The sequence below is a fragment of the Camarhynchus parvulus genome, chromosome 18 (assembly GCF_901933205.1).
Source record: "Camarhynchus parvulus chromosome 18, STF_HiC, whole genome shotgun sequence".
NCBI classification, from domain to species: domain Eukaryota; kingdom Metazoa; phylum Chordata; class Aves; order Passeriformes; family Thraupidae; genus Camarhynchus; species Camarhynchus parvulus.
This window is the reverse complement of record NC_044588.1, coordinates 1,613,065-1,628,825: the sequence shown is the minus strand read 5'-3', so window position 1 is coordinate 1,628,825 and position 15,761 is coordinate 1,613,065. Positions and strand designations below refer to the sequence as shown.

The 15,761-nt window shown below is 44.7% G+C and overlaps 1 protein-coding gene across 3 annotated transcripts in view; it reads right to left on the bottom strand.

Annotated features, from left to right (window-relative positions):
• The window catches only part of RAB11FIP4 (RAB11 family interacting protein 4), a 120,250-nt gene that overhangs the window by 61,934 nt on the left and 42,555 nt on the right, over positions 1–15,761 (bottom strand). For all 3 annotated transcript variants that reach the window (XM_030961834.1, XM_030961835.1, XM_030961836.1), the window contains exon 3: positions 12,178–12,266. In XM_030961834.1, the coding sequence (XP_030817694.1) occupies positions 12,178–12,266 (89 nt within the window). The remainder of the gene's footprint in view (positions 1–12,177; positions 12,267–15,761) is intronic.

Below are 15,761 nucleotides of genomic sequence, written 5' to 3'. Positions count from 1 at the left end.
TGTTCCATAAATCAGTTTTTTTCCCAAGTGTAAAATCTCCACTTGCTCATTCCGTGTCTTTCATCCTAATTAAATAGTGATGTGAAGTAATCAGCAGTATTGTCAATGGCCTGGTGCTGCACAGATACTTCTGAATATACAATATTAGAGGGAAATGAAGCTAATGAAGAAGATTCCCACCCAGCACCTGCACCATGACCTACAGTGCAGACTGGAATCATCCACTGAAAACCAAGACACCCCATGATTGTGGTCTGAGTCCAGCCAAGGGCCTGCAGTGCCCCAAGTTATGTAAAGAACAGGTCATGGAAGGGGCTCTCCCTATGCTAAATATGACCTTTCTTTACCATTTCAGCAGGGAGCAAAATACCTCTAGTTACCTTTCACATTCTATTTCCATAATCTGCTCAAATTAAAACACTGAACTACTCTTAAACACTGATCCCTGCCCTTGACACTCACCTCTCCCTTCTAATTATTCGTATTCAGTATGGAAGTGTTGGGATGCCATGAGAATAGAGGCAGTGAGCTGTCAGCACAGGGGAAACTCTGAGAGCCCCTGAGTCATCCAAGAAGCAGTTACAGATGTGAAGTGCCTCAGGAAGCAGGAAGGTGTGTGCTCCACATGGTTCTTGTTACCCAGGGCTCTCCTGGAAGCATGAGGGGCTCCAGGGCAGCCCCAGCTCCCAGGACAACCCAGCCCCAGCCCCAGCCCCAGCCCCAGCCCCAGCTCCCAGGACAGCCCCAGCCCCAGCTCCCAGGGCAGCCCCAGCCCCAGCCCCAGCCCCAGCTCCCAGGGCAGCCCCAGCCCCAGCTCCCAGGGCAGCCCCAGCCCCCTGGAAGGGGGACGTGGTGCCTCCCCAAGCAGACCTGCACATGCCAGTCCCAGGGAGCCATGCTAACAGAGGTGAGAGGGGATGTCCTAACCCAGTAGGAACTCCTGGGAGCTTCTTCAGGAGAGTCCTTTCTCTCTTGGGTATCAGCTCCCCTACAGGAAAGAAGACCTTGCATAGGAAGGTGAGTCCATGCACAATGCAAGTATCTAAGTCAAACTAAAAATGACCACTTCACTCAGTAAATCTTGAAATACTCCTACTAGTGCTGCTTTCTTCCCTTTCCAATGTCTTCCTTCTAAAATGAAGTAATCCTGTTCTCCCAGGAGAGAGGCAAAGGAACACAAGACGGGCACTATAAAAATACGATCAAGAGAGTCTGTCTCTTCCTGTGAAGGTTTTTGATCTAGTAAGACTACACACAAGCTAGAGGAAAAGCATATCCCTCAAAAGTACAGCAAGTAATGGCCTGGCTCTAAGTCAGGAAGCATCTGATGATTTTGTTTATGGGGGAAAATCAGTGACCTTCAATAACTGCAGAGAAAGTGCTCGAGGACATTCCCCAGCCCTAGGACCTTGCCTCACAAAGCACATGGGGCAGTGCTTTCACTACATTTCACTGCTAAAACTTTTCTTTGTAAACCAGCAGGGTATCAGTCACTCTTGGCAGGGCACCTTCTGCAGTATCTGAGCACAAACTCCTTCCCCTTTGATATGAGAACCACACCATGACACAGGATGTCTCCTGATGGCAGCGTTTTGTCAGGGTGCAGTAATCTGAGAAGGCTTCCTCAGAGCTCCTTTATAGGCAAGGAATTGTACTAGAGAACAGTTGAACTCTGAATTTACTGCACAAAACTCCCTTTTATAATTCCCCATAATATCTCACCATTGCTTGGCAGTGAGACAAACAGAAACATTTAAGTGCAGTTTCAAAACACAGTGGAAGGAGAAAGCTGGTGATTTACTCTGCCACTTGACTAACAGCTTCCCAGGTGACAAACCTGTGGCAGCTCCCACAGGCAGATAACCCTGCAAAGTGTGATTCATAGTGGGATGGTTGTTGATCCTCGTGCTGAACAGTTCAGAGGAAAACAAATATCTGTGAAAGGCAATATTTATCTATTAGTCTCATAAAATACTCTGCATTACTGATTTCCATAAAAATCAGATCTCAGAGGTGCAGTGAAATACTGACTTCATTCATTATTCAGGTCTCCTCATTTTTTTAAATTATTTTTCACAATAATAACTAGTCTCTGAAATATTCTGAGGAGTGACAAGCCATTTTAAATTCTGAAACTCTGAAAACCCAAAGAGAACCCCGTCAAAGGTGAAGCTGTAAGAGTTGGAAGGAGGGATATATATGGGTAAGGCTCCTACTGTAACAGTCTCCAAAGCTTACAAGGTGGGAAAAAAACTCCCAACCAGCTCCACAGTAACACAAACTTGTTTCTCTTATGCTCTTAAATTGATTTTTAGCATCTAAGAATCTGACAAACAGTTCTTCATGGCTCTTCAATACCCCTCTCCATTCTGGACAGGTTCCCACCTTGCATGGACTAGACCTTCCCATGATTGTGCCTTAGGGCATTGTAACCATATGTCCATCTCCTGATGAAAGACACATGCCCCAGTCACCCACAGAAATGCTTCCCAATGGCATTAGCCTTCAAGGACACAATGATTAAGAACTCACTGAAGCTACAAACACCAATAATTTTTTCAGCATGCATATGGCAGTAATAAATGTAGAACAGTTACAGATATAGGAAACTTCTTGTGGAGAATACACAAAAATACCCAAGGTTCTGTCTGTTACTCTGTCACCAAAACAAGACAAACATCCTCTCTGTCAGTTGAAGAAGGTGGCAGCACAGTCAAGTCAGTTGAGAAGCTCCCCCCATTTTAAATGAGGTCAGGCTTTGTTAGAGTGCTATGAATAAATTACTACTGTGGGAAAGACAATTTACCTCAGTATTGCACTATTCTATACAAATGGGTAGCCAAAACTCTCTGATGTATTTATACCATATTTATGTATTTGCTGCACCTATCAAAGGGCGCAGAGCCTGCAAACTTTCCCTCCTCCAGTCACTATCCTGCTTGGCTCTAGTGGCATTGCACAAACACACACTGAGAAAGCCTCTTCCCCAAACAATCTGTGGAGTGACCAGAGACTGATGTCCAAAGGTAACAAACAGGCAGGATTCACACCAGGGCTGTCTCCCCACCGACCCTCAGGCTCCACAGCTCAGGACAAATCAAAACCTCTTGCAAAGTCAAACACTTTGTTATCACAGGCTTATTTACACAGGCTGGCACAAGCTCCAAGGAATCACCCTTTCTGATAAGCCTTTTCTGCTTTGTGCATTCCCTTTCCAAACCCTTCCTAGCCCTGGTGGTTCAGGCTGAGCCACCAGATTCACACTGTCAGCCCAAAATGCTCATCAGCATTTGCGTCAGCTCTGTGTCAACACTGCCATAGTTATATTATTGTTATTATTCCAACTTACACTTCCCAGCAGCTTATCATAACCGAGTTCCAAAACAAGCCTGGGATCAGGGTACACATCCACCCCAACAGGCTGCTCTGTCTCATGGTCTGTTCCCAGCTGATGCTGGAGTCAGCTGGGCATTTACACCAACAGCCTGGGTAAAAAGGTGAGCCAAAGAGCAAGTTTGGCAAATTAAATCCTAATTAACACGGCCTCTCAGAGGCCTAATTAATCCTGCCTAGATTTCTGTAAACTCGGAAAATCTAACAATTGATGGTTTCTTTCCTCTTTCCCATCTGCAGCTGTTGGAGCAAGGACAGCTTCTCTCCACTTTCACCAGTGCTGAAACTGGTTTAGGTTCTGCAAGGAAAGAAATGTTCCATGGAGCTTAGGATGAACCTCAGCAGCCTCTTGCTGGCACGTAATTGCTCAACAGAAGCTGCATTTCTGTGCATCCCCATCCTAGCAGGGCCTCTGTGTCCCTGACTGAAAGAAGGTCAAATAGCCCATATCTCTTCTTAATTTTTAATCGCAATTTCATGCTGTTATTTCAGCTGCTGGAGGCAGCGTAGCACAAATCCCTCAGGAGTAATTCCTAGATACTCCCTTGTAGGCTGGCCTACTTTTTCTTCCTGCTCAGTTACAAACTGCTTCTCTGAGCCCAGATGTGTGACAGTGCTGGCAAAGCCTGCCTCCACCCAGACAAAGACATTCTACACCGCAGCATGCAAAAAAAAAAAATAAAAAAAATTACCTTTTGATTCTTCTCCAGTTTCTAAAAACAGACAGGATAATCAAGATCTCATTTTAGCTCTGTCAGCCCAGCTGAGTACTGGTTTAATTTTAAACAGTTCTGCTGCCTCTGATGCAGGACATTGCCGTGGTCCCCCTGTGGCACTTCTGTGACACTTTGCTGTGGCAGAGTCCCACAGCAGGACCAGGTCACAGCCAGGCCAGGAGAACCTGGGGGACACCTGAGAGAGCAGGACAAAGACCATGTGCTTTTGTGGGGACTTTGGATGTGGCAAGAGCTGGGACAGACGTGAGAGACAAAGGACGTGGGAAAGGTGTCCTGGAGCTTTCCTAACTGGGAGAAGAATTGGGCAATTCATGAACTATCTGGGTCACTTTGGTGGCAATTCTTGAGGCTACCGAAATAATGAACCCTGAAACACTGTCTCAGCACAGCAACAGCTGTGTGACAGAAATGACTCCTGTAAGATTTCACCTGTGGAAGAATGTTTTTATTTTAGTGGGAAAGTTTCTAGCAGTATGTGCAGCTATTGTTTTGAAAAATGAAAGAAGCTACCTTTAAAAAATGACACTGCTCTCAGGTTCGTCAGAGAAGTTCAAAGGCAGGAAAGAAGCAGTCAGATCTTTTTTGTTTGCTTGTGCAATGAGGGATTTTGCTGGTTTTATCAGCTAGAACATCCCTCTGTGGTTGACTTTCTCTTTACAGTTTCATAGTAACCTGGAATCTTGGTTTTATGAACCAGCTTGGTTTTATCAACCAGCTTTTACACATTTACATAGAAATTTCTTGTTCTGAAAAAAATCAACAACCAAACCCACACACAAATAAAAAATACACCAACCAATTTAAACCAATGTTATTTACTAAAAAAAAAAACCCTATCCCTATACTTCAATTTCACAGCCTTACCACTGTAAATATTCCAAGAAGAAAGACAATTGTGCATTGTCCCACAATCTTCCATAAATGAAGCAGAAATTTCCCCAAGCAGCAAGAAGAAATGATACAAAGTAGAATAAGAAATTAAAAAAAAAAAACACAACAAGTAAACAAGTAAGAAAGAACCAGTGTCAATTTATAGAGTGGAGCACAAAGGTTTCCTCGTCAAGCAAGTGTCAAGAAAGTCAGTGAATGCTGTGTGACCTGCCCTCATAGAGCTACTTTTATGACAGATATTTTGTATTTGTGTATCAGTCAGGAGTTGCAGTCACCACCCTCTGACCGAGCAGTTGCATTTCTTTCACAGGAACACAAAGCAAGGCGAGTGGTGCCACAATATTTCTTTGCTTTTGTTGCTAAGAATGCTGTACTCAGGACACAGCATAAATTGAAGTGGACAGATTTTCAGTACATCAAACAAAAGGCAAAAGGCACAAAACCACAAAGCCATACGCACCTGAAGGACTAAATCAATAGGGATGAGACCTCCTCCCAACTTTTAGCTTTCAGTCATTTCACAGCTTCTACCTAAAGACTATGCCACAGCCTAAATTGGTTTATCCAAGGATGGGAGGAATATTTTGCCATGGCAACTGACAATTTCAGAAAAAACACCCCCAAAACTGTGCTCTGTCAGAAAATCAGCAGATTAAAAGGTTGAAGATAATGACTCAGAAAGAAAATTCAGGTTGAGACATAAAATGTCTATTAAGTTGTTCTGCCAAAGAGAGGGGTGACAGGCTTCAAAATGGTAAAGCTCTGAATGCTATACAAAACTCTACCTGGGGCACAGAAAAGAAATACTCAAAAAATATATATATAGATAACAATAAGTGTACAAAATGACTTTGCTATGGATGCCTGGAAGGATGCTCAGTTGGAGCCGAGTCACAGCTGTGACGTCTGAACCAGGCAGTCACACTTCCCCGTCTCAAACCACCCAGCCAAATTTAGCCCTAAGAAACAGTAAATTTTAACTCAGACACAACCCTGTGGGGAAGCAAACAATCTTTGGCCCCTCACTGATTTATGCTTCTATTACAGGAGACCACTGGTTCACCTGCAAGAGCAGGTGCTTAAAATTTAAACCGCTAACTGGCAGCATTTGTACAAAAGCACTGTCACAAATTCAGCCCAGATGCTGGATTCTCAGAGGGCCCCACCTGAATCAACACTTTGCACTGAGACACTCCATTCTGAGGGCTGTGGCTTCTCTGCCAGGTCACCCCCCAGCCCTGCTGGCCTCAGACACTGGGGGTGCATCTGGGGTGTTGCGCCAAGAACTGCACAGGAAAAGATTTCTCCAGCCTACAGGCTCTGTTCACCCAGCCCAGGATGAGAAAGTCATAAACTCAGATTTCTCTCTAAAGAAAACCCAAAACACATTTTGAGAAAGAGAAGAATTATTTTTGACCAGGCCAGAGTGTGTTATTTCTTTTGAGTTATTTTATGTGTATTTTATACCACAACTGAGCAAAAATGAGTCAGGGGTGAAGTAATTTCCCCTTTAAAAATGTCTGTGTGTGATGTTCCACCAAATCAAAAATGCAAGCTGGTTTTAAAAAAGAAAATAATCTTCAATCTCTTTTATGGCTGTGTTTGGAGGAGTTGGCATTTATTTTGTTGAAAGGTGCCTGCCTTGCCCCAAGTGCAGAACTGCTCATTCTCAGTACAGCAGTTCTTCAGGGCAACATTTCAGAATCAGCTTGAGCAGCCAGAGAGGCAGGTTATTTTTATGCAGGTGTTTTGACCAAGGACAGTTATTTTTGCATGTATGCACAAACCTAAAAAATAAAATTCAGAATATCACCAGGTGAAAGCAGGCAATTTCCATGTAAATGAATTCCAAATGGTGGCACACCATGCTCTTCATTGCTCTGGGTAATTGCTCACTGGGGGTTTCTCAGCAGTTGTAGTTAATGTTGCTTTTTGATGCTCGAAAAAAAATAGGAAAAATGAATTGCTGAGAGTACTGCCTGTAGAGGTTACAATAAACTTCTCACTGGTGCAGACAGTGCACACTGCCTGTGTCAAATCCTGCCTAGGAACAGGCACTTCTTTCTCTCTGTAACTGCACGGCTGTACTTTAGCAAGCTTTTCTCCCGCCTTACCCCTCCAGCAAGGATTCAGACAACGACCTTGGGAACGACCCCAGAGGTTGATCTAACACCTGCCAGGGCCTAAGAAGTGTTTCTACCAATTTCAGCAGGGGCTGGGATCAATCCTGAGGCCATCTCTGGAGATGCTGAACACATTTATTTCTCAGGGGATGCAGCAGAAGCTGAGGGGAAGGAGAACATGGCAGATTTAGGAGCACTGGATCCAACACAGACCTCTGGATGTACCAGCTCCCATGCGGGCAGCAGGACACAGGAGCCCCCCAGCAGCTTGGCAAGGGGAGCAACTTGCAAACATGCACTGTGTGATCCCAGGGGGGCAGAAACACCCCAGGCACCGAGCACAGGGAGGGGAATCCTCACACTGAGCATCTGCAGGGCTGAAAACACGATGGGAGCCAACAGGGACTGAGAGCGTGTGGGTGGTGCAGAAAACTGGAGGATGATAAGAAACGGGAAAAAAGCTTCAGTTTGATGTGTTTAATACTGCTTGTCCTTACCACACTGACTGGCTTCTTCTCTTGGCCATTGGTTGAAAAGGCATTTCCACATTAACCCTTGTGTGCTTTTTTGTTAAGACAGGAGTGTCTCCACTATTTCTGCTACAGAAGGTGGAAGAAAGATGGATTTCACATTGAGATTGGAAACACCTGTGTTTGATGCTAGGAAAAACACTATCAAGAAAAACCTTCTAACAAATGAGGTCAGTTATTCTCTCCAATGGTGGAGTCATTGCTTCTAAACACAGAATATATGAGATTAAAATTCAAAATATTCTGGTTTCAGGCTCTCTTGCTACCTTCTTCCACAGCCTAGTGAAAAACCCATTTGTATCAGTGTTTTCACAGTGCAAAAGGTCCCCTCTGCTCTGACACAGGTGTCTGGAGATAACCTTAAGCAGCTAGTGGGGAAAAACCTTTTTTCACAAGCTGGTGAGGGACTCCTAATTGCTATTGAAAATATTTTCAAAGCAGCAGATCAGCCAGCAGTCCCAGCTCCATCCCAGAGGCAAACACAATTTATTTGTCATGTTTCAACAATTTTTCTGCTGTTCATACAGTGTAATTAATCACTTGGCAGGCAGGGGAACACACAGAGGACTGAAAAGACAGCTCATTCTTTGATATGCAGCGATCATCCTGTACTTTGGGAAGAGACAAATTCACTCTTATTTACAGATGGGAACAGAAAAAAAAAGGTATGTGGCAATTCAATACAGCAACAATTAAGAAGAAACAAACAGCTTTGACTGAAACAAGGACTCTGCCATTATTGTTCCTTACAACATGCTCTTCCACTGGGTTTGCACACATGGCTTCTGGCCATTGATCCCAGATGAAAAGGCAACAACTGACATGGGAAAACAGCCTGTTCCTTCACAAGGAACGCTCAGAAGTGCCCTGCTAGCTGATGTGAGAGGCTCTAAGATCTGTCACTCAACCCCCTCTTCTGTCACCTGTTGGGGCGGTCTAGATTCAGGCTCCCTTCAAATTTGAACACCAAAATCCACCAGGTGAAGAGCTGACAAAGGAGCTCCTGTTCTGATTCCCATTTCCCTAAACTTAGGTGCTCAGACAGAAGAGCACCTAGACCCACAGCAGTGCTTCTCAGGGTCTGCAGTGCAAACCGTGGCCAGAGAGCTGCAGATGCAGCCAGCCCAGCTCCCTGTGAGTCCTGTGGCCAGTGCTCCAGCTGGCTGCGTGCCCGGGAAGGCTCCGAGCCAGCCATTTGGAAATTCGAGACACAGGCACTCTGCTTTGTTTGAGCTGGCTCAATCTGGGCCTGCCTTTTCACACACAAGCTTCAGCTGTGGACTCTGTGTTGGTTACCATCTCCAAAAGGCTATCCAAGGCCTCTGAAGTGCTACTAGATGCCTGCCACAAAGCAAACTGGACTAGGAAGACTTTTGTCTCCCTTCAAACTGAAGCCAAAACAAGAGTTGAGGCCATAACAGCAAACACTGGGAAAGGAATTTGGGATTGACAATTTGGCTTCTGGCAAATTCTGAGTATTTCTATTACCTCTCTAAAGGCTGTGAGAGACAGAAATTATACTAATGAACAGCACTTGACTGAAGCAGTGCCTCAAATGGAACACAATTCAGACTTTAACCAAATCAACAGACTCGACTCACAGACAGACAGAAAAGGTTTATTTCTGTGTCCCAAAGCTGAAGGGCTCTAGAACTGCCATCTCCTAACTGCAAACCCATCCTCCTAAGTTTCTTTGGACCAGCTGTCTCTGGTCCAAAGAGAAAACACACTCAGCAGCCTGAATCAATGCTGATGGAAGTCAGTGGGACATCCTGTAGTAACCCATAAAAGTTACACTCTTTATGTTCTGCATATCACACCTTAACAGCCTTGAGCTCAAAGACAGAGCTCTCTGTTTTTCTGTGGTGTCACTCACACAGCCTCTCAATACAGGCCATTAAGAACCTTCCATGGAATGGCCCTTAGATTTTGAATTGCATACACAATAGGATTTTTTTTTCTGCCTTTTTTTTTTTACAAAGTTGTCAGACATTAAAAGCTTGGTGGCTTTTGCTTTTTATTTACACAGAAGAAAAACAAAAAGTAAAATCAGATCATTTAAAAATGTCAAATGAAATGCCCCAAGCTCCTGGTATCAAGGGGTTTTATGTATCCCTTTAAATTAATTGCACTCAGTTAATTTTAATTAAAGGCTGGAGGCTTGGCAGTTTCTTCTTCCCCATTTGACTCAACATATGCAAACAGCTGGACTAGTTCACCACTTCACAGTGGCTCCTGCCACTTCATCCCACCTCTTGGAATTACCTTTACCTCGCTGCCTTTGGGCTTCAGGAAGCTACAATACAGGGAGGAGGCTCTTGGGAGGGGAAGCAAAAGTGAAAGCAGAGGACAGGGGAAACTTCCTTACAAGTGATCAATGCAGAGACAGCATAACAATGAACCAGCTCAGTACCTGCCTTTGTGTAAGCACAGCCCCCTGGGTGGAATAAAAAAGATGCATTTCCTTTTAAAGTATCTGTTTGTACCATCATAGCAGTTGTGTCCTTCTGCTGCCTGGGAATTTGAGTGCACCTGAGAATTAGAGAGACATGCAAAGAGCGTACTGGGCTGAAAATCAGATTAGACAGGCAACTACACTTGTGCCAATGGGAGCTGCCCACAAACGTGATTACAGCGCCAGGAATTCACACTCATTAAGGTCTGGGAGATGCAAGGACAGTGTATGTGTTTGCCATATGTTCTTCTTTGGGAACGGGGAACAAACACCATGAACGGTGACAGCCTCAAATCCACGCGACCCTCAGTTCTCCTCCGCTTCATCAGCTGGAAAATTCCAACTTCTGCCACAGCAGAGGATCCTTGAGGCGGGAGCAGAGGCTGCTCACAGCCTTTCCCAGTCTTTAGCTGACATCTAGCGAACAGTTTCCAAACTGCACCTGGGGGACCTGGAGATGGGAGATGGAACCAGCCCCTCTGGAGAGCAGCGCTGCAGAACAGCTGTGCGATAAGTGTGGGATGTACATCAGTGCACACCATTCCCTGTTCTCTCCCACCACGACAGCTCGCCTGGCCTGGGTAGGTGTGGAAGGACCTGGTTCTGCTCCCAGGCTGCACAAATCCCCCACTGGCTCTATTAAAGTGGACAAACACCACTGCAGGACCCCACTGCAATGGTGCCACCCCTTGCAGGGACCATCCAGGGGGCTGGTGGACATCAGGAGTGACCAGCAGGGCTTCCAGCACAGCAGGGTCAGATCAGCTCTTTCTGAACAGGGAGGGTCACCCTCTGCCCCCTCCCTCTCCAGAGGCACAAATCCAGCACTCAAATGGGAAACTCAGCAGCTGTTACCAGGATTAGCAACTGCAATTCCAACCCTCAGGCTCTCCTGGAGGATGAATGGCAGAAGAGGTGCAGTTTGCAGAGTTTTGCAGTTTGTTTTCAAGAGCTCTCCCCCAGCACATCTTGGCATGACAGCAGATGTGAAATCTCTAAGGAATACAGACCCAACTGTCACCTGCATTCTAAGAGTGTCAGAACCAGCCTGACACATCTGCACAGCAACAGGGGAACATCGACTGTGCAGAGCCTGTTTGCATTTTATAGCCTCTATCAGCTACTGCAAACCAAGGAGTTTGGTTTATGGCATCTCTTAAGGTAACCAAGCAACAGCATGGTGTCTGTGTCATCAGTTACAAAAACCAGGGGTTTGGAAACAAGCAGAGTGGTGATGGGCACTGAGGTGCAGGAAATGCCTCTGTATTTTTGGTATGGACAGTGAAACCAACTGCAGCTCACCAGCACACTTATCACATCCTTCCTCAACACATGAGAATTGTCCTCACACTTCACTACCTGTGAAGGTAAAATGCTTTTCCTGTTGATTTCTGTATCATTTGCACCACTGACACACAATCCTTCTCTGAATTCATGATGTCAACTGCACCTTTAATCTTTACATGGGTGGAGGTGATTAAAACCAAAGTAAAGTGACGAAGGGACAAAGAGATGCTAAAAGAAAAACTTGGCAGTGCTCTACTTCCTAACCTGCACAGACACTGACAAATCCAGGATACAAATGAGGACCTTTAATGGTTTAAAAATATGCTATACCCACCAGCCAAAATACTAGCAAAGATTTCCAACAGTGTATTGTTTCTGCTTCTCAACAGCTGCTGAGGCCCTGTTTATTATCTGCAGAAGGTCCCTAAGGACTTGTTCACCTACAAAGTTTGACTGATTAAATTAGATACAAACCAGTGTTTTCCACTTGTGAGGTGCCACTGAGCTTGTACAGGGATCTCCCTTCACAGCCAGATGAATACTGAGGCTTGTAAGAGGAACATTACCTAAATGCTAAATACTTTCCCACCAGTTAACCCATGTTAAATGCAGTTAAACAGTATGGATGGCTTCCTAACAGCCATGAACCTAGGGAGGAAGAGTCAATAGGCCAAGTAAAACCACAACATTACAAAGATCCAGCTACACTCCAGAGACTTCCTCAGCCCACTGACATGAGACAGAAACAGTGCTTCTCTTACCTGGTAATAGTAATCAACATATTGTGGCTGGTAGTGCTGGGGTTCAGAGTCTTCAGGAGACAGGACATCTTTTAGTAACTCTTCACAGCCTGGCAAAGAGAAACAAGGGGAAATGATCAGGCCAAGAGCTTATCTTCCATTACATAGACAATGGAGGAAGAAACATTGGTTTCTAGCCAATCTGTATGCACAAAACCTTGGAAGGCAGCTTAGGGATTTATTTAAATAGATGTAACACAACTCTGCCTTCAGAGTTCTGCCCAGCACACATTTAACATGTGGAACTTGAAAAGTGCAATTATCTCAGCATGGATACACTAGCCTGCAATGAAACTGAAAGTTGAGCATGGCTTGGCTTGGTAAACTACCCTGTGGGGTACCAACCCACCTCTAACCAAACCCAGGCTCTGGAGTCAAGCACTGCATTTGCAGGCTTGGCATGAGCTACCAACTACTGCACATCACTGTCAGGTGGAGCTGCTTCTAATTTTCTCTGGTCAAAATGACAAAGGGACAATGCCTAAGTGTCACAAATCCCCCTTCAAAAAAACCTCTGTCACAGAGTGTTTCACAAGCAAATATCTATGCACTGCAACCAGAGACTTGAAGCTTGTGTGTTTGCTTTTGTTAACAACCACATTAAGAGCTGGAAAAATCAGTATCTGTGTTTCCCTCAGTCCTTCTCTCATCTGAAAACCTGAGACAAATATAGAAACACTGAAATCACCAGATGCCTCGTTCCTCATTAATTACCAGTGACTGCACTTGGCAGGGTGAGCTGCAGAAGGCAGTAATGTCAGGCCAGGTTATTTTAGAGCACCCAGCTCACAGCCTTGGGCCCAGACTGTGTGAAACCTTCTCAGCATTGTTGTGCACTATCCTTCTTGAAAGCTGCAATTGCCCAGCAGTTTTTCCTCCCTTCCACCCCAGCACTAATACAATATATTTGGCTGTGACATTACACATGCATACTACTCCCAAAGCAGGTGAGCCAGAGGAAACAGGGGGATGGAAGGAAGTGTCAACTGAACAGGTTTACACCATTAGCTGACCTTCTCTCCTGGTTTTACATGAAGGAAGGGATGAAGACATGTTGTGGTTATGGAGAGGAGTCCCTTGCAAAGGAAAGGAGTACTTTAGAAACCAGAAAAAATGACCAAATGGAAAAGGTGGGGGGGATCATTGTGCTGTCCCTGTCTGCCACACACAGGCTCATGCTGAGGCAGCACGTGCTGGATGGAGACATCACTAGGACTTCAGCAATGTCACATGGACAAAGGCAGCAAGACCTTTTTTCCTTTTTCAGCTTCTGCAGCAAAGTGAGAGTCTCAGGTGGTTCTGAGCAGATAAATGAGGATAAATGAAGCTGTTAAATACCCACTTTGCTGGAGAAGTGAGTGGCCAAGAATGTGTGGTAGGGTCACTTCCCAAAGAGGAGTTTATCTGGGATTAACAATCAAAAACATAATCTACTGGCTGACAGAGGAAAGATGTCAACACTTGTTTGCCTGGAGACAGCATCTTTCTATGTAACTTGCCCTACCTGTAACTGTCACATGTCCCACCCAGCCTTTCCTTTTCTTCCTCTTGGTTTTAGCTTAAAGTGCTCTGTACTTGCCTAAGGTTATTTGCTAGTCCTCTCACATAGGAAAATTCAATTTATTTTTTCTACCTTTTGACATTAACAACTAAAGTTAATTGCTCATCAAACTGCCTTGTGCCAGCGCCCACTGTGAGACTCATCACATGTATGAACTGCTTTGCTAAAAGGGTCTCTGCATGAGATGGAGTAACCACTCCTTACAGTGAATTACCTTCAGCAAAAAGGAAAATAAATATCAAGTGCTACACCGTAATGGATGCAGGTTAGTGTAATGAACAGAGCATGTTTACAGTGTTCTAAAATTTCTCAACAACAATAGTTTACACCATAATTCCAAGCTTTACTTTCCTGTTGTGCTCATAACAGTGCTCTCCCAATTTTCTTTTTTTTAGTGGGGAAAAGTCACAAAAGTTGTGGGTCTTCAAATAGGGATTTAACTGCCCAAAACAAGGGTGTGAGAAATGTTTGTACCTTGCCTCCTTTCAAAAGGCCAGCCAGACTGATCTGTTAGAGTCACAAACAGCTCCCAGATCTCCAGGGTCTGAAATGTAGAGTCTTCTGTGTCTCTTCTTTGCTGTTCATTTCTTATCTAAGATTACTCCTGATCACATTTTTTCATTTCCCTTGTCCATTAGGGAGAACCACTTCAGGATAGCTCTTGGCCTGTCATTTATTCAGTAAAAACCCTGGGAAGAAAAGCAATGCCTCCTTTGCATCCAGCTGACTCAGCGCAGCTCTCACCAGAGCACCTGACCCAGGCTTCTACAGCCTGATCCAGAACCTGGCCAAGCACCAAACCCATTTCCAGAACATCAGCAGCCATTTGATCCAATTTGATTACCAAACTCCATTGCTTAAAATGGCAAACAAAGCCAAATCTTGCTTTTATTGTAGTCACAGGCCAAGTTTGCATTGGTGCTGCAGATTCAGGGTATAAGTTCATCTGAGCCAGTCTCCTTCTGCCAAGGTGAGTTTCTAGTGGAGAGGTGTCTGGGTGTGCAGCAGGCAGGATCCCCTGTGCACTGCTCTGCAGGCAGGCTGGCCTGACAGCCTGGCTCTCTCCATCCTCCTGGAAGATCTGCATGTGATTATATTCCATTAAAAAGGGAAGAAGAGAAGGAAATGCTGAGAGACCATTTTCCTCTGAGATTACTAATCCACATCACCACTACCTTGCAGACATCTGAACCTGTTCAAACATCCAGCAAATCAATGAAAAAATGGCCACTGGCTTCAAGAATCTCGAGATTGTGCCACTTTTTTATCCCTGTTAAAAAGTGAGTTTTTAAGAATAAGTTCTCCATTCTCCTCTTCTCTTTGAGGACACAAATTGGAATCTCTTCCCTCTGGAGGACTGATGCTGGTCTTTTCCTTGGTCCTTCTTTCACCCCTTCTCACCAGGAAGGTGATGCACAGTCAGGTGATGAATCAGCTTTCTTATTCAGTGTTTTTCTGCAATAGTGCCAACACAATCTCACCTTTTGCTCCCCTCATCTAAATATAATTGGAATTTTTCAGGTACTCCAGGAGGGTTACACAATGGTGTAACATAAAGAGAGAACACTGGAGTGTCTCAAATGCTCTGCCATGTGTGCTCTTATTGCCTAGGACATGTTCTTACTAGAACACATCCTGGGAAGTGCAGTGAGCTAAATTAGTGTCACAGTCCAGACAGAAAACAACAACAAATCAAGGTTTACTCTGGCAAATCTCAATATGGAAATAGGAAGGTACTGGACAAAGATTTGTTCTTTGCTGGTAGAACCACTCCCGAGCAGAACCCCACGTGCTGAGGTCTGCAGAACTGCCATGCTGGATATTTCAAGCTGTGCAGCAGCATGCACCCAAGGCTAGAATCTGTCCAAAAATAACCCATTGCAATGAAGCAAAGGAATAATTCCTGGCTACTTTAAGGGCCTCTTGCACTAGAGATGTCCTATTATTGCTATAAATTAATTTTCCTGGAAAAGGTAGAACTGAA